Genomic DNA, 27,010 nt, shown 5'->3' on the forward strand with positions numbered 1-27,010 from the left:
GAGCTATTAACCTAATCATCTGAATCAACGAATTAACTCTGAACACCTGCAAAAGATTCCTGAGGCTTTTAAAAACTCCCAGCCTGGTTCATTACTCAAAACCGCAATCATGGGTAAGACTGCCGACCTGACTGCTGTCCAGAAGGCCATCATTGACACCCTCAAGCAAGAGGGTAAGACACAGAAAGAAATTTCTGAACGAATAGGCTGTTCCCAGAGTGCTGTATCAAGGCACCTCAGTGGGAAGTCTGTGGGAAGGAAAAAGTGTGGCAGAAAACGCTGCACAACGAGAAGAGGTGACCGGACCCTGAGGAAGATTGTGGAGAAGGGCCGATTCCAGACCTTGGGGGACCTGCGGAAGCAGTGGACTGAGTCTGGAGTAGAAACATCCAGAGCCACCGTGCACAGGCGTGTGCAGGAAATGGGCTACAGGTGCCGCATTCCCCAGGTCAAGCCACTTTTGAACCAGAAACAGCGGCAGAAGCGCCTGACCTGGGCTACAGAGAAGCAGCACTGGACTGTTGCTCAGTGGTCCAAAGTACTTTTTTCGGATGAAAGCAAATTTTGCATGTCATTCGGAAATCAAGGTGCCAGAGTCTGGAGGAAGACTGGGGAGAAGGAAATGCCAAAATGCCTGAAGTCCAGTGTCAAGTACCCACAGTCAGTGATGGTCTGGGGTGCCATGTCAGCTGCTGGTGTTGGTCCATTGTGTTTTATCAAGGGCAGGGTCAATGCAGCTAGCTATCAGGAGATTTTGGAGCACTTCATGCTTCCATCTGCTGAAAAGCTTTATGGAGATGAAGATTTCATTTTTCAGCACGACCTGGCACCTGCTCACAGTGCCAAAACCACTGGTAAATGGTTTACTGACCATGGTATTACTGTGCTCAATTGGCCTGCCAACTCTCCTGACCTGAACGCCATAGAGAATCTGTGGGATATTGTGAAGAGAAAGTTGAGAGACGCCAAACCCAACACTCTGGATGAGCTTAAGGCCGCTATCGAAGCATCCTGGGCCTCCATAACACCTCAGCAGTGCCACAGGCTGATTGCCTCCATGCCACGCCGCATTGAAGCAGTCATTTCTGCAAAAGGATTCCCGACCAAGTATTGAGTGCATAACTGAACATAATTATTTGAAGGTTGACTTTTTTTGTATTAAAAACACTTTTCTGGTGTTTTGTATTGGTCGGATGAAATATGCTAATGTTTTGAGATAGGGATTTTTGTTTTTTCTTTACTTTTTTTTGCCAAAATCATCAATATTAAAACAATAAAAGGCTTGAACTACTTCAGTTGTGTGTAATGAATCTAACATATATGAAAGTCTAATGTTTATCAGTACATTACAGAAAATAATGAACTTTATCACAATATGCTAATCTTTTGAGAAGGACCTGTATAGATAGATAGATAGATAGATAGATAGATAGATAGATAGATAGATAGATAGATAGATAGATAGATAGATAGATAGATAGATAGATAGATTAGGAAATTAGTATCTGGGCCACATCTTTACTGACAACCTCCAAGATGATAGAGATATCTCTAGGCAGTGCCGCATACTATATGCTCAGGCCAATATGCTGCTTAGGAGATTCAGCATGTGTTCAGATCATGTTAAATGTGCTCTATTTAAAGCATTTTGCACTCCTATGTATACAGCCTTCTTATGGTGCTCTTACAAGAAGGGTAGTTTTCGGAGGCTCAAGGTGGCGTACAATGACGCCTTGAGGATTCTACTTAAGGTCCCCAGATGGCATAGTGCCAGTCACTTATTTGTGACACGGGGAATTCACACCTGTGAGGCGCTTTTGAGGCATTCCATGTACGGTTTTATGTCTCGACTGGATAAGTCCAAGAATTGCATTATTGAGGACTTAGTCAATCCTGTGAAAAGCTGTCTCAGGTACTCATCCAGGCTTCGGAAGCACTGGAGAAATTGCCTATATGTGTAATTTGTGTGTGTCAGTATGACCTCGTCTGTTTGATGTGTTTTTATCGACTTTTTATTTTTTTATTTTCTTATATATGTGTCTGTTTTTAACCTGTCTGTAATTATGGACCCCCTGTGCGTCTGGAATAAAGTTTGAATTGAAAATTGAATTGAATAGATAGATAGATAGATAGATAGATAGATAGATAGATAGATAGATAGATAGATAGATAGATAGATAGATAGATAGATCTATCTATCTATCTATCTAGCTATATATATATATATATATATACACATACACAGAGTAGTTTAAAAAAATATGTGGCATTGTGAGCTTAGAGATCTGCCATTTTCACTGTCATATGATAAAGTATAAAATGGGGCATTTATTTATGAAAAAACAAAAAGATGAAATATGTAGATACAAGGTTTCTGCCCGACAGCGACAATATACATGATATAGAATGACTTAATGAAGGGACACTCCGTGTAAAACCGTTGATCCCTGTGGTCCACACTACACTAAATGGAACATGTGGACAGCAGTGTTCTATGTATCCCAGCACTCATCAACTCTGCTCCTATGGAGAATACTGGTTCTTATCACAATTATTACTTTATCACTATTTGAGATAATCACAATTATCTTTGCATAAATTCTGTTGAATTTATTTTCTTAAATATTCAACAAATGAGAAAAAAACAAGCTGACAATGTGTCTACGTCAGCTTGTAGATCGATTACTTTAGCTATTTTAGAAAATATTTTAAAGTAGAACATAATTAAATATAGGGTCTATTTTTGCCATGATATAGCTACAGTACATCATGCACTTTGATTATTGTCAGTCGTTTCTTTGTATATTTAAATTATGTGTTATATCAAAAATAGTATTGTTTTGACGCAGCAATACTCTTATTATTATTATTTATTTTAGAAGTATTAAAAAGGTCTTAAAAGTCATTCAATTGTCACTTTATAAATGAACAGATACCCTGTACACACTTATACTGTATGTTTTTTTTTTTACTGTTGTGAGAACAGTAATGTTGCACATTAAGCGAATTACCTGGGGGTCCCAGCCCACAGTTTGAGAACCACTGGTCAACACAATATTAGGTCCATGGTTTGAATAACCCTCTCATGTAAGGTAGAAAAACAACGGACATGCAGGTGCGTGTTTCAGCTTTGAACCATTTATAAATATGTTTTCTTATTTCTTTCAATACATAGTTTTTTTTATGACTGTACAGATTACAATCAGTTATGAGATAAAAACCACATTCTTTTTTATTGTTTTTAATTAAACATTTTCTTTTCTTCTTTTTTTTCTCCGTTTTTAATCACAGCGATCTGAAAGCTCACATTTACAGACAAGAGAACTCCGCTCAGCAAGCAAATACATTAAAATAAAATAAAAATCATCTCTTTTTCGTTCTTTTTATAAGAGTCTTGCTTTTTGTCTGGTGAGGTTCAAAGAAAAAAGGAAGAAAACGATGATATTCTCGGTGGGGTGGGGACGGACGGACGGACGGACGGACGTTCGGACTCCTTATGGTTTTTAAAATCTGAAACGGTATTTATCACACACCAGAATCTGAACAACTTTTGCTATACAGGTTTTCTGCTTGAGCTCATGGTAAAGAATGTGACATGCATCCGTCTATTTACAGCAAAAATAATATACATTGACAGTTCAGAAACAAAACAACCCCACCCCTCCCCCCCACCAAAGAAAAAAAGGCTTCATCTCCCAAGTACCCATGTTTGAAATTAAGTATATTACAAATCCATACCTTCATTTATGAGATGATGATTTGATGGACACCTCTCTGGTGGAAGATGAGAATTGAGGGTCGGACAGATTAAAGAGACCGTCTCTGAATTCTATCGTCTATTATCAGAGGACTCCATATATCGCTTAGGACTCAACGCTCCAAATACTCACTGTATTGCAATGTCACACAACCACTCAGACCCTACTTTATACACTTCATTGTACGTGATATTGCGAAAATAGCCGATCTACAAGTTCGCGACGCATTGTGAGCGTGAAGATCGGCTATTTTCGCAGAATGCGTCGCCTACTTTCTTCCCCCCCCCCCCCCCCCCCCCCGGAAACAGGACGCTGGGGTTCATGTCGTCAATTGCGGTAGATTCTTTTGAACTTGGAGCAACAAGCAAAACCAATTGCATTTTGACGGATGTTGTTCTAAATAACGCACCGAGGAGCGGATCAGAGGGGTTGGAACCAGACGCCAGCCATTGTTGAATGTATACTTCACGACGGAACTAAATCGCCTGAATGAGAGACCCAGAGCTGGAGAGAGTGGCATGGTTTAGGTGCGAGGATATATATATATATATACAGCAGAACTTGTGCTATAAATGTCTATACATATTCACCTGCTTTTAAATTCGTTTGCTGTTTGCTGCCCCGATGATAGTCCAGTTTTATCACTGGCTTGGGGGGGGGGGGGGGGGGGGGGGGTAGGCCATCCCGGCATCGAACCGACCGCGCGTCCACTTTCTCCAAAGTTGCACAATCATCAACAATAAAAGTATAAGTAACATACATAAAGTGCACTCTCAGTTAAATAACTTCACAGGCATGTTTATAGTGCAGAAATGGTCGAAAAACTTAAAAAATATGGTTCAGGGTAAAAAATTAATGTTTTTAAACCGATGCAGAAGAAAGGAAAACCTTATTTAGTTAACAGTGGTCTGTGTACAGTAGTGTTTCGGTGCTGAGCATTAATCCCCCTGTCTCACCACATACCTCCCATACAGTAATATTATACTATATGTCTCACCATACTACACATACAGTAATGTTATACTGTATGTCTCACCATACTACACATACAGTATATGTTCAAATCTTTCTCAGTAATTTATACTTAGTTGCGTGCCAGACGAGTGGCGCATCGGAAATCGCCGGATCTGCAAGCTCACAAGCTGTGGTGAGATTGTAGAGCGGCTATTTTCGCCGTGCGACGCAATGACATACAGTGTAAATCATGGATAACATCTTCAGTACAGGGGAGGCATATCACCACATTCTGATATATTATACGTGTTATGAGTTATTAAATGACACATGGAGCCTGTAACCATAACGCCAAAAGATGATTTTTTTTTTTACAACCCATGTAAGCGGAATAAACTCAAAAACAAAATGTATTGCACTCTTGGCCTAACTGTAGCGTCTAAAGTACAGTGATCTAGAGCTCTCGAGAGAAACCTTTGTGGATTTGTCTGCAAAACCGCCCCCCTGCTAGCTCGTACAAAAATGACAGCCCGCCCCAGATGTCGCCTTCATTCTTGTCCTCACAAGCACACAGTTAAGCAAGGATTCAAAGGTTCGTTTATTGATTGGGAGCTTTTTTTCCTTTTTTTTAAGCCAAAGATGTCGAGGAAGGTTACGAGATTGAAAGCCTTGGCAGTTAGTTTAACTTCACACTAAGGCATTATCATGAGGTCTGTTTTTTATAAGTATACAGTAACAACACGTTGAACACATTTTATATACAGTAGAGCATCCGTCTACCTGAGCCTGCAAACCTCTGGACGAAAAAAAAAGAAAAAAAGAGAATCATGGAAAAACCAAAAAGAGAAAACAAATCGGTAGATGCAAAAATATATTCTAGTAACGTGTGCGTTTGAATGTTTCCCCTGTCGTTACATGCAACTAAAAAAAAAGCATTTTTTTTTTATAACAGCAACTTAGACAGTACCCAGAGATCTCGTAACGGCGCGCGTCATGCACGTTTCATATTTCCCATAACTTTCGGGGACCTGTGCGTCGATGCGTTTTATCCGAACCCAAAACCCTTTCGCTATAATGAGCTCAAAGGGACGTGCACAGATAGACTCTAGGTGGTGCTAGAGTCCTCAACAGGGGGTCCGGGACCCCTAGGGGGTCCTCAGAGTTACTACAGGGGGTCCGCCAAATCTTTATGTGATATGATTTTTCTTTTTACCATAACCACTCGAAACCTAGCATCCCTTTTCTGAGGAGAACTTTAGCCAAAAATAGCCGATCTACAAGCCCACAACGCCTCGCGCTGCGAGGCGTTGTGGGCTTGTAGATCGGCTATTTTTGGCAAAGAGGTATAGGTGTAGAGGGAAAAAAGAGCAGACCAAGTAAACAAAAAAAAGTATCATTTACTTGAGCACCTGCCCCTCAAAATGTCTGTGCACGCCACTGCCACTGGAGGGAGCTTGAGATTAGCCAGGAATCTACCCAATGGCGGGAAAAAAAAGATTATTTGCCTGCACTGCGACGGGAAAAAAAAAGCTTGTTTATCTTCGTGAAATATGACACAATGGAGGTAATTCTGTCACTCAGAGTTGGTCACATGTCCCTCGTTGCCCCTCCCTCCTCCTCGCCCTGGCAGGTTTACCACATCCATCTCGCGGCGCCTAGCGGTGGGATGTGAAGGCAGGTTTTTCAACAGAATACAATTCAACGCCAAACTATGTTTTTGTATATCTATGTACAATATATAACTTAATTATAAATATTGTCATTTTTCTCTTAAGTACTGAGTTGTCGCGTTGCTTAGTTATTTTTTTTCCGTGAGCAATTTACAGTATCGGACATAGAATATTGTATTACATAGAGTAACGTTAAAGGCCGATCATACTTGGTTGCGCGGCCCGGCATCGCGCATCGGAAACGGCTGATCTCCGAGCTCGGAGCTTGGAGATCGGCGGCGTACTTCCGGCGCGCGATGCCGGCGCGCAACCGCGAACATATCGGACGTTGAGAGCCTATGACTGTAGCAACCTTTGTTAAGAGCACACTTTGAAAGAACAGAAGATGGATACGCAAAAAAATCCACAAGTACAGAGAGTTCACACGGCTTCCTGCTTCCACTCTCTCGCAGTGTCGCGCGTAGCGTTCGCTTTGTGCCACACAACCTGGTAGATATAGTGCACTGTGTGTGTCTTTGACTCCGTACGAGATCACAGACGTATCCTTTATTCCTCGTCAAGAGAACGACGAGCCAAGTAATGGCTTCTTATATTTGTCGCTAGTAGTATTCCTCCTCCAAGAAGAAGTCTGCGTGTGTCCATGTTCCCTGTGTGAGATACTTCCCGTAATTCCTACGTGATGAGTCTGATTCCGTGCCACACACACACACACACACACTCAGACACACGCGCGCACACACACACACACACACACACACACACTCACACACATCTACACACACTCACACACACAAGAGGTCAGCAGCATCTGCTGTAGAGCCAAACATTCTCTGTGGTCTCCCGCTCTCTCTCTCTCTCTCTCTCTCTCTCCCACACGGGGCTCCGCCCCCCCTGGGGGTGGGGCGTGGGGGGGGGGGGGGGGGGTGTCCGCCAACGTCACGTCACACGTTCGACTCCACAAACGGTCTCTTTGGTTTGATGGGGGAGGTGGGAGGGCCCTGGGTTCGGGAGTCGCGGGACAGCTGTCGGTACATGTTGTCCTGGTAGGCCTGCGCCACGGGCAGCGTCCGCGCCACCTTCACGTCGGGGTAGGTGGGCACCTGGCTGACGCGCTCCAGGATGTCGCCGCCGCCGCCGCGGGAGCCGTTGGCCAGCTTGCCGAGCGAGGAGGGCTGGGGCGCCGGGGTGTAGTAGCCGTCGTCCTCAAGCAGGTGGCCGTTCTGGGCGTTGTTGGTCTTGTTGTAGTAGGCGATGTTGCCCAGCGAGGTGGGCGGGCTGTAGGCCGAGCCCTGCTGGACCATCTGTCCGGGCGAGGTGGGGCTGATGGCCGAGTCCATGGAGGTCATGGCCCAGGGCCGCGACGGCGGGGGCTGGTGCAGGTACTGCGCCGTCCGCGCCGTCTTGTCTATGATGCCCATGAAGGGCGTGGTCCGAGAGCGCGCCGACTCGCCCGGGTACAGCCCCCCCCCCTGCGGGGGCGAGATGGGCGAGAGGTCGTCGCAGGAGCGCTCGTACGCGATCTGCAGGGGGATCTCCATCTGCTGGATGGAGGAGGAGGGCCGGAAGGCGGAGCCCCCCCCCGCGGAGATGTTGTTGCTGGAGGGCGAGAAGCGCAGCCCCACGCTCTGCGAGTGGATGAGGGGGCGGGGCGTGGGCACGTGCTGCTTCATCTCCGTTGTGTTGGCGCTGACGGGACGCCTGCCGCCCATGTGCGGCATCTCCGGCGAGCCCAGCTGGCACTGCGGGGGCATGGCGGGCATGGCGTGGCGCTCCAGCACGTGCTCCGACACCGGGTAGTAGGCGGCCGACTGGCTGCGGCTGATCTGCGGCGTCTGGCTGTAGCGCAGGGCCCCCGGACCCCCGCTGCTGGCGCGGTAGGCAGAGGAGGGGCGCTGGGGCAGCTCGTCCTTCAACAGGCCCACCTCCATGACCCCTCCCCGGCCCCCGTGCTGACAGAGGGCCCCGGCGCTCAGGCTGCCTTGCACCTGCGCCACGGGCCGCCCGTCCAGGGACGGCTGGTACACCAGGCGGCTCTCCACCACGTCCACGGAGCCCCCCTGGTAGCGGCCCCCCATGGAGTGGCCCCCCATGGAGGGGCCGTAGCCGCCGTTGCCCCCCATGGCGGTGGGCTGGTTGGTGCGCACGATCTGCGCGATGGAGGGCTGCAGGCGCAGGCCCTGGGCCTGGTGGTGCTGCTGGGCCTGGTGGTGCTGCTGGGCCTGGTGGTGCTGCTGGGCCTGGTGGTGCTGCTGGGACAGGCCCTGGGCCTGGTGGTGCTGCTGGGACAGCGAGGGTCCCGAGCTCAGCTGGAAGGAGCGCTGGCTGCTCATCTTGGACAGCGGCGACTTGGGCCGCCCGGGGAGCTGCTGCTCCGTCTGGTAGCGCACCGGGGAGCCCGACTGCGAGCGGTACAGGCACACGCCGCCCTCCACCGGCGGGCTGGCCCGGTACTGGGCCGCCCGCCGCAGGGGCGACGGGGGCGGGCTCTGGTGGTCCATCCCCCCGCCCGGGGGCGGCGGGCTGAAGCGGTAGGAGGGCTGGTGCACGGGGGAGGTGTGCTGGAGCGGCGGGCTGTTGTGCGAGGAGCGCGAGGAGTAGTGGGAGTTCTGGTGCATGGGCGAGAGGGAGGGCGAGGGGGACGTGTGGTAGGGGCCGGCCCCGCGGGTGGGCGAGGACATGGAGGAGGAGGAGGCGGGGGGGTGGTGGTACTCGTAGGGCTGGCCCCCGTACATCTGCTCGGGGTGGGGGTGGTGGTGGGTGGGGGACAGCGGGGGGCTCTGGATGACGGGCAGGGAGGCGTGGGAGTCGGGCGGAGGCAGGCCCAGGGACATGGCCTCCAGCTCCTGCTCCAGGTACTCGTCGTCCTCGAACAGGTCCTGCACCGGCTCCATGTCCTCCAGCCGGGGCTCCGGGGGCGGGGGGAGGGGCAGGGGGAGGGGCATGGACAGGCACAGGGACTCCTCCCCGTCGTCCTCCTCCTCCTCATCCTCCTCCTCAGGGGGGGGCGTGGGGGGAGGGGAGGGCGGCGGCTGCTGCTGCTGCGTGAAGGGCTGCAGCGCCAGCATGTCCTCCTGGCTGTACTGCCTCACCTCCTCCTCCACACGCTGCAGGAGACGCTGGATCTCCCTGTTGTTGGGGCTCTGCTGCATGGCTTCATTCAGGTCCTCCAAGGCTTCAGGGAACTGCCTAGAAGAACCAGGGGGTTGACTCTTAGTACGTTGGTATTCTTAAAGATGCACTGTGCCGCTTTAAATCAACTCTTTAGGTTGTTTTTTTATGTGGGGACTATGGATGGAAATTAGCTTCTAGCTAAATTCTAGTTTACATGAGATCATGATCAGCTGATTAATGTCACGTTCATGTATGGAATGTTCATTCATGTGCATTGTCCCGTCTAAATAAATAAGAAAATAATTTCATAATTTTAAAGTTGCACATTTTTTAATGCATTTGAATGCATCACAGTGAGTGGATTGTACCTGCTGCTACGTTTGGCGCGAGCCCTGGCGTAATACGCCTCGTAGGAATTTGGTTTCAATTCAAGCGCCTTTGTAGCGAATTCCTCAGCCATCCCGAAGTCCTGCAGAGATGGGGAGGGATTCGAGTTAACACAAAACTATTGCACACAAATACAACACACCATGGCATGGGTAGACTTCACATAGACTGCACAGTGATACTGACTTTGAATTCCCAATTATTGATTTTCTTTATCTTTTCACTTGAATTTAATGTTATACAATCCTCTATGGGTGGACACTTGACCTAACGAAACGCTATTAAAAAATCACAAAATAAAAACGACCCCCCCCCCCCGGAACTACAGCCCTGCACAAGCCCAAAACTCCAGCCCGAGTCTGGCCCTGGCCGGTCGTGTTCAAGCCCTGCCCCGACAAGGGTCTGCAATTTATCAGCGATAAATGCATTGAACTTCTGTCCTTACCTTGTCAATGAAAAGAGAGAATTTCAACGAGCCCGAGTCCGAACCGAGGCCGATCTATTAATAGGAAACTTCTCCAGGGCCGACCCCTAATCGAGTCCCTTCGGGACCTGATTGCCTTGCAGACCTCTAGTGTGGAACTCACTGGATCATTGTTGCTGAGTGGACCAGTTTACTGCCTTCGAACTATAGAGGTCGTCTAAAGCCTGATTCATACTGGCAGAATAGCAGCCTGGCCTCTCAGAGTCCAATCTTTAGCTATGGAGCAACTTATCTGGTGTTCAGTTCGCTGACAAAGCTGCACTAATCACGATACGGCGTTCAGTGCCAATAAGCCACACCTTGCAGCAGTGAAGAACTGGCCGCTTGTGGCCAAGACAAGTCAACTGTTACAATAGGCTCTATGCAGAGCAGCCATATTGGAAAGAAATTGGGCCTCTTCTTACTTCCTTCACAGGTGTTACCAATGATACTAATGAAGGCTCTGTTCCACTCTGGTCAGGGTGCTGATATTGTGCATGTTGGCTCACTAGAAACACTCCATTTTGGTTCCCAAATGGCCCCTTATGGTGGGTATGTAACTCTGAGAGTGTAACCAAAGTGTAACCAAATGGACCCTTACGGGTCCATTTGGTTCCATCTGTACACTCTCAGACTTATGGGGGTCCTTGAAAATAAGACAACCACTGTGCTACACTAAATGGAACGGAGCCTTAATTAGTATTATTGGTAACACCTGTGAAGGAAGTAAGGAAGGGGCCCAATTCATTCCCAATATGGCTGCTGTGCATAGAGCCTATTTAGGCACAAATGTACATGTTGGCGAAATGTAAGAGATCTTTATGAATACTTCACCTATAAGTGTTTATACATGCATAGATCATCATCTATGAACCAACTATTCAGAGCTTTCACACTGTTCACACATGTCCTGATCATGCAAACTGTTCATTTATGCTCGGAGGTGGTTCTGTATTTGACGCTATGCATGACGTCAATATATGAGTGAGTACCATGAGCTGTCATTGGTCTCCTTTTGAGGGGACATAACAGACATAACAGACATAACGACACACACTTTAGCCACTCACATAAAAACTGGTTGGAGGTTTTGTCTAGCAGTGATATAAGCCTGATTTATAGTTTGTTGTCAATAACAGTCCACAACACAGCCACCGCGCTTGTAGACCAGCTGTTTTCAGCACGTGACATCGGCACTAAAGTTACAATTTAATGACTTTTAAGACCGTTTTAATACCGTCAAACTAAATGTAGCCTAATGCCTACAATTCCAAGTGCAGTTATGAACTCTAATTATTTTAGGGGGGTCGCGGCCTGAAAAGTTTGGGAACCACTGCTCGACACACGGGATCCCGTTGGAACTCACGTTCATTTTCCTGCGACATCGGGACAGGTTGAGGAAGAGCGACACCTTGAGTTCCCTGAAGGTCTTGAGGTCGTCACTGAAGCCCTCGCGGGGGAACTTTTTGAGGGCGTACTGGTAGCGCTGGGCCGCCTCTTTCACCTTCCCCTTCTGTTGGGACGTGCATGGAAACAAAGCCTTTAAAAAACACTTGTCAAGTCCACGAACTGAAGAGGGGACTCGAGAACAGGATGATGTGTTAAAGCACAAGGACACTTTGGTACAGGTTTGGGTTGTGTAGTGTCTTTGATGTAAACTAGTCCAATTTGGCCTGATATCTTGCTGCGTCATGTTTTCCAGATGGGTAATTTTACATTATCGTACTGGAAGCTTAAAATGATCGTATTTGAAAGAAAACTATCGTACACAGACCAAAGATAATTATCACAGGTGTAAATATGTAATTTCACAATATCTTTTGGTATTTATTGTAAGAAACAACCTTGTTTGAGACTCCTACGAGACAAAAGCACATCACATACAGTATGCTGCGTGGAAACGGGCAACTTCCTGGACCTTACACAAATAAAAGCCTTGAACTGGACTGAAAAGACACGACCGGTGTTGTTAACACATCCACTGCCAGGCCCGTAGTCCTACGGGCCGTTAAATCCAACCGTTAACTGCCGTTCCCGTAGTCCTACGGGGCGGGTGTTTTCCCATGTTAAATCGTGCAGGTGCAGATTCCGGATTTTTTTTGCACTTCCGGTTTCGAAGGGGGCGGACCGGAAACGAAATAATACTGTTTCCGGTTTTTCTCCCGCCTCCGTTTCCTGTCTAGCGGTCAACTTTGGACGCCATTATCTCTGGCTTGTTGTTTTTCTCACCACATCCACCATTTTAGCGTTTTCCTCTCGTTCTCCAGAATGCAGTGTCGGATCGCGGCACGGTTTTCAGCGTTTTGTTCGGTCGGGTCCCGTGTTTGTGTCGAACCAAATGAACGCGGATTTTAAACGGATTTAGCGGGGCCTATGACGGAATCAAAAAAACAAAAAAGGTAAGAAATAGCTTGGCACTACGATGGACGTTCTGAGATTAGCCGAGCCGAGTCAATGTGTTAATGCCTCCAAGTACAGGTCTAGGGTCAGATTTACTGATTTACTGACTTATTTTGAAAAGCTAAACCGGATCCCAAATCAGCAGCCAGGGGATTTAGTAAATTCACACACATTTGTGTGATATGGCGAAAATATTGTACAATTGGGCATTTTTGGAATTATTGATCGTACATCGCACAGAGGGTAAAATGATCGAATAAAAACGATAATTATCGTACATCTGGCAACACTGTGCTCCATTGCACCACTTGTAAACATAAACAATGGCAAATACTTTGGGAAATATGTATTAAGTCCAAAATCTATTCCACAATCAGGGACGTGCACAGATAGACTCTAGGTGGTGCTGGAGCACCTGCCCTTTGCCCTCTTGACCAGAAGTGCCCTTTTGAAAAAAAATAAAAAACGTTTTTTTTCCCAGTTTACAGCAGGGGTCTTCAACAGGGGGTCCGGGACCCCTAGGGGGCCCTCAGAGTTACTACAGGGGGTCCGCCAAATCTTTATGTGATATGAGTTTTCTTTTTACCATAACCACTCGAAACCCAGCATCCCTTTTCTGAGGAGAACTTTAGCCAAAAATAGCAGATCTACAAGCTCACAACGCCTCGCGCTGCGAGGCGTTGTGGGCTTGTAGATCGGCTATTTTTGGCAAAGAGGTATAGGTGTAGAGGGAAAAAAGAGCAGACCAAGTAAACAAAAACAAGTATAATTTACTTGAGCACCTGCCCCTCAAAATGTCTGTGCACGCCACTGTCCAAAATGGTATTTTTAGGTCAACGTTTGTCCATTTTGAAACATCCTCATGCAGTGTGTATACATGATGTTATTGTGAAACATCCTCATGCAGTGTGTGTGTACATGATGTTATTGCAGCGTATCGGTGATGATCTGACCTTGTAGAAACTGTCGCCCTCTTCGATCAGCTTGCTGAGCAGGATGATCATGATGTCTGGTTTGGAGGTGGCCATGGCCCACGTGGCAGGACCTGGGTGACACAGGGTGACACACAGCAGCGTCAGGAAGACGCACACAGTGACAGGAAGCCACCACAGATATAGAGACCACGTAAGGGACCAGACGCCACCGGGTGCCACGACACAACAGTAATAACAAAGATGACAACGACAACCATAACCATAACAACATTAACAACAACAACATTAAAGCTGATATAAGACGCTTTCTGCTGACATTAGCACATTTTTTGGCGATTGTTTATTTTAATTTTTAAATGTTATTTCGTTATATTCAGACGGCTAACAATGCTCCCTAAATACATCTAGTCTCTGTGACACTTCCAGGGGCCGCAGTCTGCCTCCAAAACTATTCTGTGATCTGTGAGAAGCTCCGTCATTGGTCCAGAAATACGTGCCCACTTGCGACTGACCAATCAGGGTGCCCCTCGTTGGGATTGGTTAGACCTGTCTGTCAATCATTTTAGCCCCGGGTCGGCCGGTTCATGCACCAATGAGCTGCTACTGACGACGGAGCTTCTCACAGATATCACAGATATAGTTTTGGAGGCAGACTGCGGACCCCAGAAGTGTCACAGAGACTAGATTTCTACGGGAAGCATTGTTAGCCGTCAGAATATAATAACATGAAAACAGTTTAAAAATAAAAATAAAAATAAGCAAAATCTGCTCATGTCAGCAGAAAACTACTTACATCAGCTTTAACAACAACAACAAGAACAACAACAATAACCAAATGGAGGATGAGGGAGAAGAGGCAGAGAGAATAGACTACCGTTTTCTGATCATTCTACAGCGGTGGTTCTCAAAATGGGGTCCAGGGAACCCTCAAGGGTTCCTTGGATGGGGTTCCGAAAGGACCCTTACTAGGTCTGTAACTCTGAGAGTGTACACATGGAACGGGTCCATTTGCACACTCTAAGAGTTACAGGGGTCTTTGAAATGAAAACGTACAACCTTTTGAGATGTTTGTTTTCCTTAATTCCCCATGGAACACCAGGCCAGTGGGACCATCACACCATCACCCATCATAAAGCATTATTATACTTTGATGCACCACACAGAGACGATATGGGGTTTAAGTGATTAATGCTGCTTGAATCAATAATAAACGATTATCTCTGATGATTTTGTATATTTTCTATCCCAATGCTGTTTGGTCCCACCCACTTGGCTCTGTTTGGTCCCACACACTTGGCTCTGTTTGGTCCCACCCACTTTGCTCTGTTTGGTCCCACCCACTTTGCTCTGTTTGGTCCCACCCACTTTGCTCTCTGATAAATTATTGTCCAACACTTTTTTTATTTCAAGGTTTGGATCTTTATTCCTACAAGACTGGAATCTTGTTGATAAGATACCAGTGTTGTACATTATAGGAATGGAATGGCACAAACTGAACAGGAATAATGCAAGAAGAACAACAACCACAATGACAACAACCAAAACATCATCAACAACAACAAAAAAATCCCATCTCTGATCAAAGCCTCATGAGTGGGATTCTGTGGCTGTTGCCTTTTCCATATCCCTGCAACAACAACAACAACAACAAGAACTGTACTCAACACACATGTAACACGCACACGCACGCACACACACACACACACACACACACACACACACACACACACACACACACACACACACGCACACGCACACAGAGTAAACAATAGATGGCAAGAAGGAGGGGGAGGGGTCTTGCACAAGGGAGACAGAGAGTAGGAAGGCAAGCAAGGAGGAAGATGAGAAGATTTGTGCAGGCGTTAGGGAGAGAGAGAGAGAGAGAGAGAGAGAGAGAGAGAGAGAGAGAGGTTGGAAGGTGGAACCACGAGGGGGGGCATCGATGTTTCTGACCTGACCTGCAGGGAGGTGACACCAACACCAACGAGAACAAAATGCAACGTGACGCTAAACCTGGATCTCATGTAGTGAGGGGGGGGGGGGGGGGGGGGGGGGGGGTGCAGAAAGGCATTACAAAACACATGCAGCACCACTGAACAAAAAACCCCTGATGAACACTAGTGAGTGTGGGGGTCTGGGTTGGGGTCTGGGTCTGGGTTAAGGTCTGGGTTGGGGTCTGGGTTAAAGGGTCTACACCATGAATTAAAAAAATAATAATAATATTTAATATCATATTGTTTATGTCCCTCAAACGTTGTTCAAAAGGTTTGAGCCTAAATCAAGCCTCAGATATACTCATTCCAACTAACTTCTCTCTGGCTTATAAAGCACTTTCACCTGCAATACCACATTGTCCTGTTTGGCACGGGGCGCTATTGAGCCAGTTTGTATGCATGTTATCTCCTGGTTCTGTGTGGAAAAAGTTTTAAAAAATATATATGAAAAAAATAAGAAAAACATTTTTATTTCATTTATTTTTTTGGTTGGAACTGAAAAACGGGAGGAATTGTTCCCTGACGTGACGTAGGCAGGGGGAACAAATCTGACGGACTGTTTTCAGACCAATTTACATAAAAACCACAGATAGCCTATGAAAGCCTGCATGCTCGAAGTCGGGTATTTTTTGGAACAGAAGAGAGGTGGGGGAGACCAAAAACACACAAAAATTAAGAAAAAGTAAAAATTCATGGTGTAGACCCTTTAAGGTCTGGGCTGGGGGTAAGGGTTGGGGTCTGGGTTAAGGTCTGGGTTGGGGGTCTGGGTCGAGGTCTGGGTTGGGGGGGTTGGGGGTCTGGGTTGGGGTCTGGGTTGGGGGTCTGGGTCTGGGTCTGGGTCTGGGTCGGGGTCTGGGTCGGGGTCTGCGTTGGGGGTCTGGGTCTGGGTTGGGGGGTTTGGGGTCTGGGTTGGGGGGGTTTGGGGTCTGGGTTGGGGGGTTTGGGGTCTGGGTTGGGGGGGTTTGGGGTGGTGCAGGGCCACTGACTGTCATCATGCAGTTCCTTAGTGGGATGGAAGAGCGGTCACACCACAACGTCACACGGGACCCCTGGAGGCGGGGTTTAGTGGGCATGCTTGCGGGCACGAGCCATGGAACATGAAGGGCCCGTTGGAATGGGTTGTTGTTGCACACCGACAAACAGCAGGCCTTGTGGATCCGCTATTTTCGGTACGCGACTCAGGCGCACAACTCAAGATCCGTTACACACCGGGAGCCATTAATTCACATTCATTTAAAGAGTTTGTGTCACAATGAGAACATCCACACAGAACACAAATATAACATATAATAATATAACAAGGTGCTGAAGCCACGCCATTTATTCTAAGAACAAGGTCAAATAAAAGCATCCACCAGTGTGAATGAGACGTAACCAAATTGATAGTTTCTTCTTTCTTCCGGGCGTATTTTCGGTTTGGTTTATTCGTCAAGCTCCCGTTGTGTAAGGGCCTCTGGTCTACCTCTCTATAGGTTCAATCCCCACTGATGACATTAAGGGACAGTTATACCTGGTGGTGCACCGGGTGTCGCGCAGCAAAAAAAACAGCAGATGTACAAAAGCTAACAACGCAACACACTCTCACTCCCCCAAAATGCATAATTATCTTGACTTCTTGGGACAATATGAGAACAAACGTCAAACGGTGCCGTCTTGCGTACTTCCACACTCCAGGACTGCGGAAGTGTCGTTCTCAAACCCCCAAAAAATATTAAAACGACAGGAGCGCACCGTCTAAAGCGGACGTGAGCCACCACAAGAGCCATCGCCGAGCGAGCCGTGAGGCGAGTGAGTCGCCGTGCTGCGCAGTCTGCTTCATCCGACAGGGCGCCGTTCGAGTTAATGTCCCGATAGGGACAGAATCGTAACTCATATCGAATGGAAATGGTTGCTAAATGCGACGTATTTACATTGCATTGCAAGAGTTTGTGTCACGATGAGAACATCCACCAAGAACACAAATATAACATATGATAATAAAGGTGCTGAAGCCACGCCATTTATTCTAAGAACAAGGTCAAATAAAAGCATCAACCAGTGTGTGTGAATATGTACTGTCCCTCCCAAATAAACATATGAATAAATAAATAAGTCACCCGTTTGCGAATGTGTTGAACAACGCGTAGCAGCGCGACGCATCGTTAGCTTGTACATCTGCTGTTAGCTTGTTGCGCGATAGCGGCTCGCTACAAAGTATAAACCAGCCTTGGTGGCGAACCGTCTACCTCAGGGTTCAATGCCTCTGGCAGTGATAATACCTCAAGTGTGAGTTTGTATTTTTTTGTTTGTCAGTTTGAGAGGAGAGGGGGGGGGGTGTTGTTGGGTTAGCTAAGCTAAGCTAGCCTCGCTGACACTGTGAGGAACGACACAGAAGACAAACACATAAAAAAAGAGCAGATATATATAGAGCTGTCAAAATGCCTGCTGGGGTGAGAAGTCGACAGCCTCGGCTTTACCTCGGGGCCGACTGGGCAGCGTCTGACATCCTGGGGGGCCGGAGAAAGAGGCGGGGGGGAGGGTCAAGGGCCGGGGGGGGGGGGGGGGGGTGTACGGGAAGGAAAGGTAAGGAGGGGGGTGGTTGGGTGGTCATGAGTGGGGGGAGAGGTTCGCCAGAGAATAAAGGGAGGTGAGAGGAGGTGGGGGGGCATAGGAGTGAGAGGAGGAACGAGAGAGAGAGAGAGAGAGAGAGAGAGAGAGAGAGAGAGAGAGAGAGAGGAGGTGATGGCAGGAGGAGGAGGAGGAGAAAGTGAGAAAAAAAGAACAGAAAAAAGCAGCAGTGAGAAGCGGAAGGTAAAATAAACAAATAAAGGAATTTAAAGAATAAAATAGAAATAAGGAAATTAAACAAACACAGAGAAAGAGAAGCAGCAGCACCCGCTAGTGGTAAAAACCACCACCTGCCTCTGTTACCACAGACAGAGAGAGGATGAGAGAGAGACAACATGATGACACAGAGAGAGAGAGAGAGAGAGAGACAGAGAAAGAAAAACAGTTACGTGTGACAGAGAGAGAGAGAGAGAAATAAATACGTTGGGTTTCCATCATCCACCTGTTCTTTATGCAAACCTTTGAACCGTGCATAAAAGAACCTGAGTGGAATAGCAGACAATTTGAACCATCTTTTTTTAGCCGAGTTAAATGTGCTAAATGCTAAACTCCACCTCACCCCCTAGCACTCACCTCTTCAGCTATTCAAAAATAGCAGATCTACAAGCTAATAGCGCGGTACCGAGTGCCCCTCTACGAGCTTGTAGATCTGCTATTTGTGACAAATGGTGAAAATCTTTGCAAATCTTTGAATATATATATATATATCTTTTTAAAGCGAACATTTGTAACTAAAATCTTTGCTTCTGGCGGTCCCTGGACCTGGACCACAACATATTTTCACATGGGGGTCCTCGGCCAAATACATATCATTTTGGGGGTCCTTGACATGAAAGAAGAGTGAAAACCACTGATATATAGCAATGTAAAGGATTTAGAAGACATTTGTAGAATCCCCAGAAGCAAAGATTTGAGTTAAACTATTATATATATTCAAAGATTTGCACACATTTTCACGATAAAAAAAAAAAGCAGATCTACAAGCTCATAGTGCGGCACTCAAATAATAATAGATAAATACTGAATATCGGTCTAATAATATGCATATCACCTGACTGGAGAAATAGTGCCACCTACTGCTTATCCCAATGAACCAACTCCTAATATTCACATAAAAGCAGAAGGAACAGAAGTCACATGTTCTCACGCTGATCTTCTGACTATTTCTGACTTTAATCCCGTTTAGAAACGTGTGACATGAGTCAGTGGCGTGCACAGACATTTTGAGGGGCAGGTGCTCAAGTAAATTATACTTTTTTTTGTTTACTTGGTCTGCTCTTTTTTCCCTCTACACCTATACCTCTTTGCCAAAACTAGCCGATCTACAAGCTCACAACGCCTCGCAGCGCGAGGCGTTGTGAGCTTGTAGATCTGCTAGTTTTGGGTAAAGTTCTCCTCAGAAAAGGGATGCTAGGTTTCGAGTGGTTATGGTAAAAAGAAAAATCATATCACATAAAGATTTGGCGGACCCCCTGTAGTAACTCTGAGGACCCCCTGTTGAAGACCCCTGCTGTAAACTGGGGAAAAAAAACTTTTTTTTTCTTTTTTTCAAAAGGGAACTTCTGGTCAAGAGGGCAAAGGGCAGGTGCTCTAGCACCACCTAGAGTCTATCTGTGCACGTCCCTGATGGAAACCCAACTAAAGACACAGATAGAGAGAACATAGCAATAAACAGCAGGTACACACATCAACAGCCATGAATAAATGGTGCAGCGTCAGCCGTAGGCAGCGGGGGGGCGCTAGCACGCCGTTAGCAAGGTGGTGGTGGTGGTAGCAGCGTGGTGGTAGGTGGAGGAGGTGGTGGAGGGGGGAGGGGTTAAAGCTACATGGAGACAGGAAGCCTGAATCCATGGCCTGCATTGGCTGCAGTTAGTGATGGGACCAACTATAGCGCTCGTTTTCAGTGCATCAAGTCATTTTGTTCAGTTCGCTTAGAAACAGATCACTTCTAATCATTTTGTTCACCGTTCGGTTAGTTCGCGTGGTTCGGTCCAATGACGGAAGAGGAACATCAACTCTTTAGACCAATCAAAATGTTCAGTGGCGTGCACAGACATTTTGAGGGGCAGGCGCTCAAGTAAATTATACTTTTTTTTGTTTACTTGGTCTGCTCTTTTTTCCCTCTACACCTATACCTCTTTGCCAAAAATAGCCGATCTACAAGCTCACAACGCCTCGCAGCGCGAGGCGTTGTGAGCTTGTAGATCTGCTATTTTTGGCTAAAGTTCTCCTCAGAAAAGGGATGCTAGGTTTCGAGTGGTTATGGTAAAAAGAAAAATCATATCACATAAAGATTTGGCGGACCCCCTGTAGTAACTCTGAGGACCCCCTAGGGGTCCCGGACCCCCTGTTGAAGACCCCTGCTTTTTTTTTTCAAAAGGGCACTTCTGGTCAAGAGGGCAAAGGGCAGGTGCTCTAGCACCACCTAGAGTCTATCTGTGCACGTCCCTGTTTTTGAGGGTATAAGGGAACTAGTTTGATTCCGTTCACCGAAAACGAAAATAACCCGTGTTCCTTCCAAACGATTCACTCACGAACGACCCCAACACTAGCTGCAGTGAAATAACAGGGCGGGGAAGCCGTGAACTTAAAGAAGGGGAGCGTTGTTAAAGCCTTCTGCCGTTATGGTTCTCAGAGCACCTTTCATGCAGCTCTTTGCGCTCCAGTCCACACAGACATTAAATACAATAAGTGACCTTTTTCAACTGCTGGCGCGTGGCAACAGTTTTCAAAATGGTTTCTGTGTGGGGGGGGGGGGGCAGGCCAAAATAACCTTTCACCGTGTAACTTGTGGCGATTAGGGGGTGCTATATTTAGAGCGGTGCCCTTTGTGTGCTTTAAATGCCGGGCCAGTTGGTTCTCAAAGTTTGGTCCATGGACCCCCGCAGGGTTTCCATGAGGAGTATAGTCTTGCGTAGCCATTCGACTATTCCACAATCTCTGAATGCGAGTATATAGAGTCTGAAACTACACATGTACCGAAAGCTGAGAACAGAAGCTGTCACCTTTCCGTTCACGAAAATATATTTAATAATTAATATCGTAACATTTTATTTTTGAATTTCCATTTCTGATCAGCAGCAAGCTATATATAGGGCATAGCAGTGGCAGCCATTTTCTGGTTCCACTCCAAAATAGTCAATGCATTTTTGCCATTGATTGATTGATTGATTGAAATTTGTATTAGGCAAAAGAATGTAAAACAACACAGTAGCATTTATAATACTTACTTGTCTAAAAGGTCCGACCAAAAAAGTCCTTGCGGACTTGTTTTTTGTTGGGGTCCTTTCCAAAAATATTTATATCAATTATTTTAAGCCTAGAATCAAGCCATCCAGGGTCCTGGTAATTATGGGAAAAAATGCATTGACTATTTTGGAGTGGAACCAGAAAATGGCTGCCACTGCTATGCCCTATGTGCTTTGAATATTTTGATTTTAACTGTGAGAGGCAGCAGCCTGGCTCGCGAGACTACACGACGAGGTTCCAACGGACGCTTAAAATGTATGTAGCTCTGAGAGCGTGCGGAATGGAACCAAATGGACCCTTAAGGGGTCCATTTGGTTCCATTCCGCACGCTCTCAGAGTTATGGGGGTCCTTGAAATCAAAACATTTGAGAACCATCGCGCTATAGGGCTACAGTATGTAGTGTGTGTGGTGTTGCTAGCCGAGAGAGGGGGGGGGGCTGGCACCCTGTGGTCTTCTTACCTATCTTGGCTCCCTTCTTGAGCAAGGCCACCACCACCGAGGTGTTCCTGCACCCCACAGCCCGGTCCAGAGGCCGCATGCCGCTGTAGTCCACATGCTCGATCATGGCCCCGTGGTCCACCAAGAACTGGACCTGAACGGACCCAACGCAACAACCACCACCACATGGAGGGTTAGGGTTAGAGGAAAAGAGATGATTGAGTCATGCATGGGCGATCGACCACTAAGGCATCCTGCTCTGGCATGGAGGGCACCGCAATCTGTTGATGCTTTTAAAGAGGCCTACTGTTTTAACAAATTGCCCACCATTGACGTACGTCAATAACAAAAAAAAAGAGGGCGCTCTAACGCAATCTATGAATGATTCCTTGACTCTGATAGAAGGAATGGACGGATGTGACGTCATCCCAAAAAACGTCACTTCCATCCATTCCTATGTTAGGAGTTGTAGAAAAACACATCTAGTCAGATTATTGTCTCCGCCAGGAGACTATTGTTTTCGTTCTTGTCCTTCCGCGTGTCCACCGAGCTAACATTGGTCAAGCTTCACGTGACACGTGACAATATGTTGAAAGGGTGTGCTTTGATTGGCTAGCGAGACGCATGACGAAATAGAGCCCTATAAATAGGTGTGTCACTTCAAAACATTGTTTACATGTTTCAAAGTGACATCAGTGCCATCAGCCAAGCTAACATTGGACATGTTAGCTTGGCTGATTGAACATGTTAGCCAAGCTAACATGTTCTAATCCTTAGATGTTCTAATCTAAGAATCAGAACATTTCTAGAAAACTATGGTTAAAGATAGGGTAAGTGATTTCCTTTGGTTAAAATAGCACGGGTCTGCTGGCGGAGACTTGTGCTCCGAGGAGCACATTTTCTAGTTGTTGTTTTTTTGTCGAAACAAGCCATATTCAACGGGCGATAGCAACAAAATGGGCGATCGTGGTAAAATGTTTTTGTTCTGGTGGATAGACGAGACCTTCCCCCCAGACACGCTTTGTTTACATCCGCGTGCACACCGTGGCTCCCGTGGCTCTCCAAAGATCGTCAATATAAGGTAAAAAAAACACTGGCACCAGCAGATTAATTAATGTGTTAATAAAGTGTTTAAAATAAATACATAAAAAAACGTACTGCTGTTACTTTTAACCCATTAAAAGCATCTGTGTCATTTTCGATGTTGGCTATCCAAAAATACCAGATGTACAAGCTCACAGCGCTTCGTGCAGCGCTGTGAGCTTGTACGTCTGAATCATGAAAATCATGAAAGGGTGAGAACTACTGATTTAACAGGCATTTGTATAGAATCGGCCTTCTGTCAATAAAACATTCAATCAATCAATAAAAAAAAAGTATTCAGTGAACGGTCCACTCACCACCTCAGAGTCCCCGTAGAAGGCAGCCAGGTCGAGGGGCGTGCGGCCGTTCTTGTCGGCGTGGTCGGTGGCCGCGCCGTTCTCCACCAGGCAGCGCACCACCGCCAGGTGACCCTTAAGACACGCCCAGCTCAGAGCCGTAAGCCCCTCCTTGTCCATCAGAGGCAGAGAGGCTCCTGGGAGAAGAAACACAACAAGAGGTTTATAAAGGGATAGATGTCTTTGGGCTATTCAAAAATAGTTGTAGATCTGCTATTTTTGAAAAATCGTGAAAATGTGTGCAAATCTTTGAATATATGTTTTTTTAAAGCGAACATTTGCGAACATGTGAGGTTTCCACCTGACAGAGACGATATTAATGACCATAAAACGTCTTTATAATAAGGCAGTGTGGTTCTCAAAGTGTGGTCCGGGGACTCCCCAGGGTCCTTGAGGGGGTTTCAGGGGGTCCACAGGAAAAATTGTTAATACCACAATCAGTTTAACTACTTTAACTCTATATACATCAGATATTTGAAAATATACAATCTGCTATTTAAAAAAATAAAAGTGTCAATTGTTTTTAGGCAAAATAGGGCAAAACACGGTTTTTCACACGGTATAATAAACAAACGGAGAGCTCCGGTTGTATATTTCTTTACTCTGGACGACGAACAGTTATCGTCGTTGTGTTTACCAACGATCTGAAACCCGATCATAAGCTAAGCTAAGCTAAGATGGCCTGCGGAAACGGGGCGGAAATACGTCTACAGCCACCGGATATGACGTTTGCAGCCTGTTTGGGAGTGGCAGAGAGAAATCTGTCGTGTGTGTTTACGAACACAGCCAGAGAAACGATTTTAATGGATATAACAATTCTGTGACCGGTTGAAAAGGTTATAAAACACACATCGCTGGCACTGGGGTGAGTACATTATGAATACACTCTGGCAGTCAATGTGTTAATAGTTAATTAACAACTTCAGGTGGTGCTAGGGATTGACCTGGCACACTAGCAACCGCCTCATACGACCTAGCGACTGCCTAGCACAGCAGCCATCTTCACCAGAAAATGTACATTTCTCTGGTTCCCGCTGGTAATTGAACATTAAATCATGGCAGCATGTCGGGGGGGGGTCCCACCTTGTGCCAGCAGGAACTCCACGGTGCCCAGATGCCCCTCTGAGGCGGCCATCATTAGTGGGGTCCTGCCCTGCTTATCAGCCAGGTTCACGTCAGCTCCATGGGTCAACAGGAGGTCCACGATCTGAACACACACACACACACACCCACGCACACACGCACACCCACGCACACATGCACACACGCACACACGCACACCCACGCACACACGCACACATGCACACACACACACACACACACACACACACACACACACACACACACACACACACACACACACACACAGTTTTAGTTAACTATAATAACTCTGTTTAATCCATTCAATACAGGAACACATCTGTGTCATTTTTAGATTTCTTTGCCTATTCAAAAATAGCAAATCTACAAGCTCATAGCGCGGCACAGAGCGCGATGAGCTTCTAAATGGTAAAATGGTAAATGGTGCATTTATATAGCGCTTCTATCCGAAGCGCTTTACATGGATTGTGCCATTAACCCATTCACACACACATTCATACACCGATGGCGGAGGAAACCATGCAAGGCACCAACCTGCTCATCGGGAGCAATTAGGGGTTCAGTGTCTTGCTCAAGGACACTTCCACACTAACTCTAGGGGAGCGCCCCAGCCCGGGATCGAACTGGGAACCTTGCGGTTTTCCAGTTCACTCTACCCGGCCACTCTACCCCTGAGCCACTGCCGCCCTAGATCTGCTATTTGTTAATAGGCAAATACATCTTAAAATGACACAGATGCGTTCCCGGTCTAAGGAAACAGAACGGTGTCTCTCACCTGCCAGTGTCCCTGTCTCACGGCGCTGAACAGCGGCACGATGCCCCGCCTGTTGGGCTGGGCCACGGCCGCACCCTGCTCCAGCAGCAAGCGGCACACCTCCAGCTTCCCCCGACCCGACGCCGCCGTCAGGGCTGGAGGGGGGAGAGAGAGAGAGAGAGAGAGAGAGAGAGAGAAGAGAGAGAGAGAGAGAGAGGTGGTACAGTGTTATGAACATAGGCGTTTTTTTGAAAGCAGGGAGATTGTCCACAGTTTCTAGTAAAGTTCTTAAGTAAAAGTACCAATACTGCAATGTAGAGATACTCCGTTACAAGTAAAAGTCCGGAATTCAACATTTACTTGATTAAAAGTACAAAAGTATTGGCATCAAAATGTACTTAAAGTGCCAAAAGTAAAAGTACTAAAATGTTTGAAAATAGCCGATTTACAAGCTCACAACGCGTCGCATCGCGACGCGTTGTGAGCTTGTAGATCTACTATTTTCAAATAGCCTAGGTATAAAATAGGGCTAAAGTGATTAATGTACTTTCATAATATCATAATTTATATCTGAAAAGTAACTAGTAACTAAAGTTGTCAAATAATTGTAGTGGAGTAAAAGTACAATAGTAATAGCAGAAGTAAAAGTATTGGAAATTGAAAATACTCAAGTAAAAGTACAGATACCTCAAAATTGTACTCAAGTACAGTACTTCAGTAAATGTACTTACTTACTTTACACCACTGGTCATAGTTCCTACCTGTCTCTCCCCACAGGGAGTCAAAGTTGTTGATCTGAGCTCGTTCCACCTCCTCCTCATCCTTCTCTGGTAGGTCCAGTAGATAGGACACGATCTGGTGGGAAGAGAAGGCTGGAGTTAATACGGGAACACATACTGTGTCACGTTAGATTCAAATCTTTGAATATATATATGTTTTTCAAGCGAACATCTTTAACTAAAGTCTTTGCTTCTGGGGAGGAGGGGGCGTCCCTGGAACAAAATATTTTGAGATGGGGGTCTGAGGCCAAATACATATAATGTTTGTGGTCATGACTTTTTTCTGTTCTGGCCCCACAGTGGTGGAATGAACTCCCCACTGATGTCAGGACAGCAGAGACACTGATGTCAGGACAGCAGAGTCACTGATGTCAGGACAGCAGAGACACTGATGTCGGGACAGCAGAGTCACTGATGTCAGGACAGCAGAGACACTGATGTCGGGACAGCAGAGTCACTGATGTCGGGACAGCAGAGTCACTGATGTCGGGACAGCAGAGACACTGATGTCGGGACAGCAGAGTCACTGATGTCGGGACAGCAGAGACACTGATGTCGGGACAGCAGAGTCACTGATGTCGGGACAGCAGAGACACTGATGTCGGGACAGCAGAGACACTGATGTCGGGACAGCAGAGACACTGATGTCGGGACAGCAGAGACACTGATGTCGGGACAGCAGAGACACTGATGTCGGGACAGCAGAGACACTGATGTCGGGACAGCAGAGTCACTGATGTCGGGACAGCAGAGACACTGATGTCGGGACAGCAGAGACACTGATGTCGGGACAGCAGAGTCACTGATGTCGGGACAGCAGAGACACTGATGTCGGGACAGCAGAGACACTGATGTCGGGACAGCAGAGACACTGATGTCGGGACAGCAGAGACACTGATGTCGGGACAGCAGAGTCACTGCCCATCTTTCACGGCAGGCTGAAAACCCACCTCTTCAGGAAACACTACCC

At 46.8% G+C, this 27,010-nt stretch overlaps 1 protein-coding gene and 1 long non-coding RNA gene across 3 annotated transcripts in view; both read right to left on the reverse strand.

Moving 5' to 3' along the window:
- Positions 1–3,116: 3,116 nt before the first annotated feature.
- LOC311060835 lies at positions 3,117–5,955 on the reverse strand. The gene is made up of 2 exons (XR_014602331.1): positions 4,761–5,955; positions 3,117–4,721 (listed from the first exon to the last, which is right to left on the reverse strand). It is a non-coding gene; the product is annotated as an uncharacterized lncRNA (long non-coding RNA).
- A 113-nt stretch (positions 5,956–6,068) lies between these two features.
- The window catches only part of tanc2b (tetratricopeptide repeat, ankyrin repeat and coiled-coil containing 2b), a 325,118-nt gene continuing 304,176 nt past the window's right edge, over positions 6,069–27,010 (reverse strand). For both annotated transcript variants that reach the window (XM_084079120.1, XM_084079119.1), the window contains 9 exons: positions 26,023–26,116; positions 25,283–25,416; positions 24,490–24,613; positions 23,368–23,543; positions 21,989–22,121; positions 13,697–13,788; positions 11,710–11,856; positions 9,862–9,962; positions 6,069–9,568 (listed from right to left, as the gene is read on the reverse strand). In XM_084079120.1, the coding sequence (XP_083935246.1) occupies positions 7,324–9,568; positions 9,862–9,962; positions 11,710–11,856; positions 13,697–13,788; positions 21,989–22,121; positions 23,368–23,543; positions 24,490–24,613; positions 25,283–25,416; positions 26,023–26,116 (3,246 nt within the window). In that variant the 3' untranslated portion in view covers positions 6,069–7,323. The remainder of the gene's footprint in view (positions 9,569–9,861; positions 9,963–11,709; positions 11,857–13,696; positions 13,789–21,988; positions 22,122–23,367; positions 23,544–24,489; positions 24,614–25,282; positions 25,417–26,022; positions 26,117–27,010) is intronic.

The sequence above is a fragment of the Gymnoscopelus microlampas genome, assembly GCF_963454915.1.
Source record: "Gymnoscopelus microlampas genome assembly, chromosome: 14".
Taxonomy (NCBI): domain Eukaryota; kingdom Metazoa; phylum Chordata; class Actinopteri; order Myctophiformes; family Myctophidae; genus Gymnoscopelus; species Gymnoscopelus microlampas.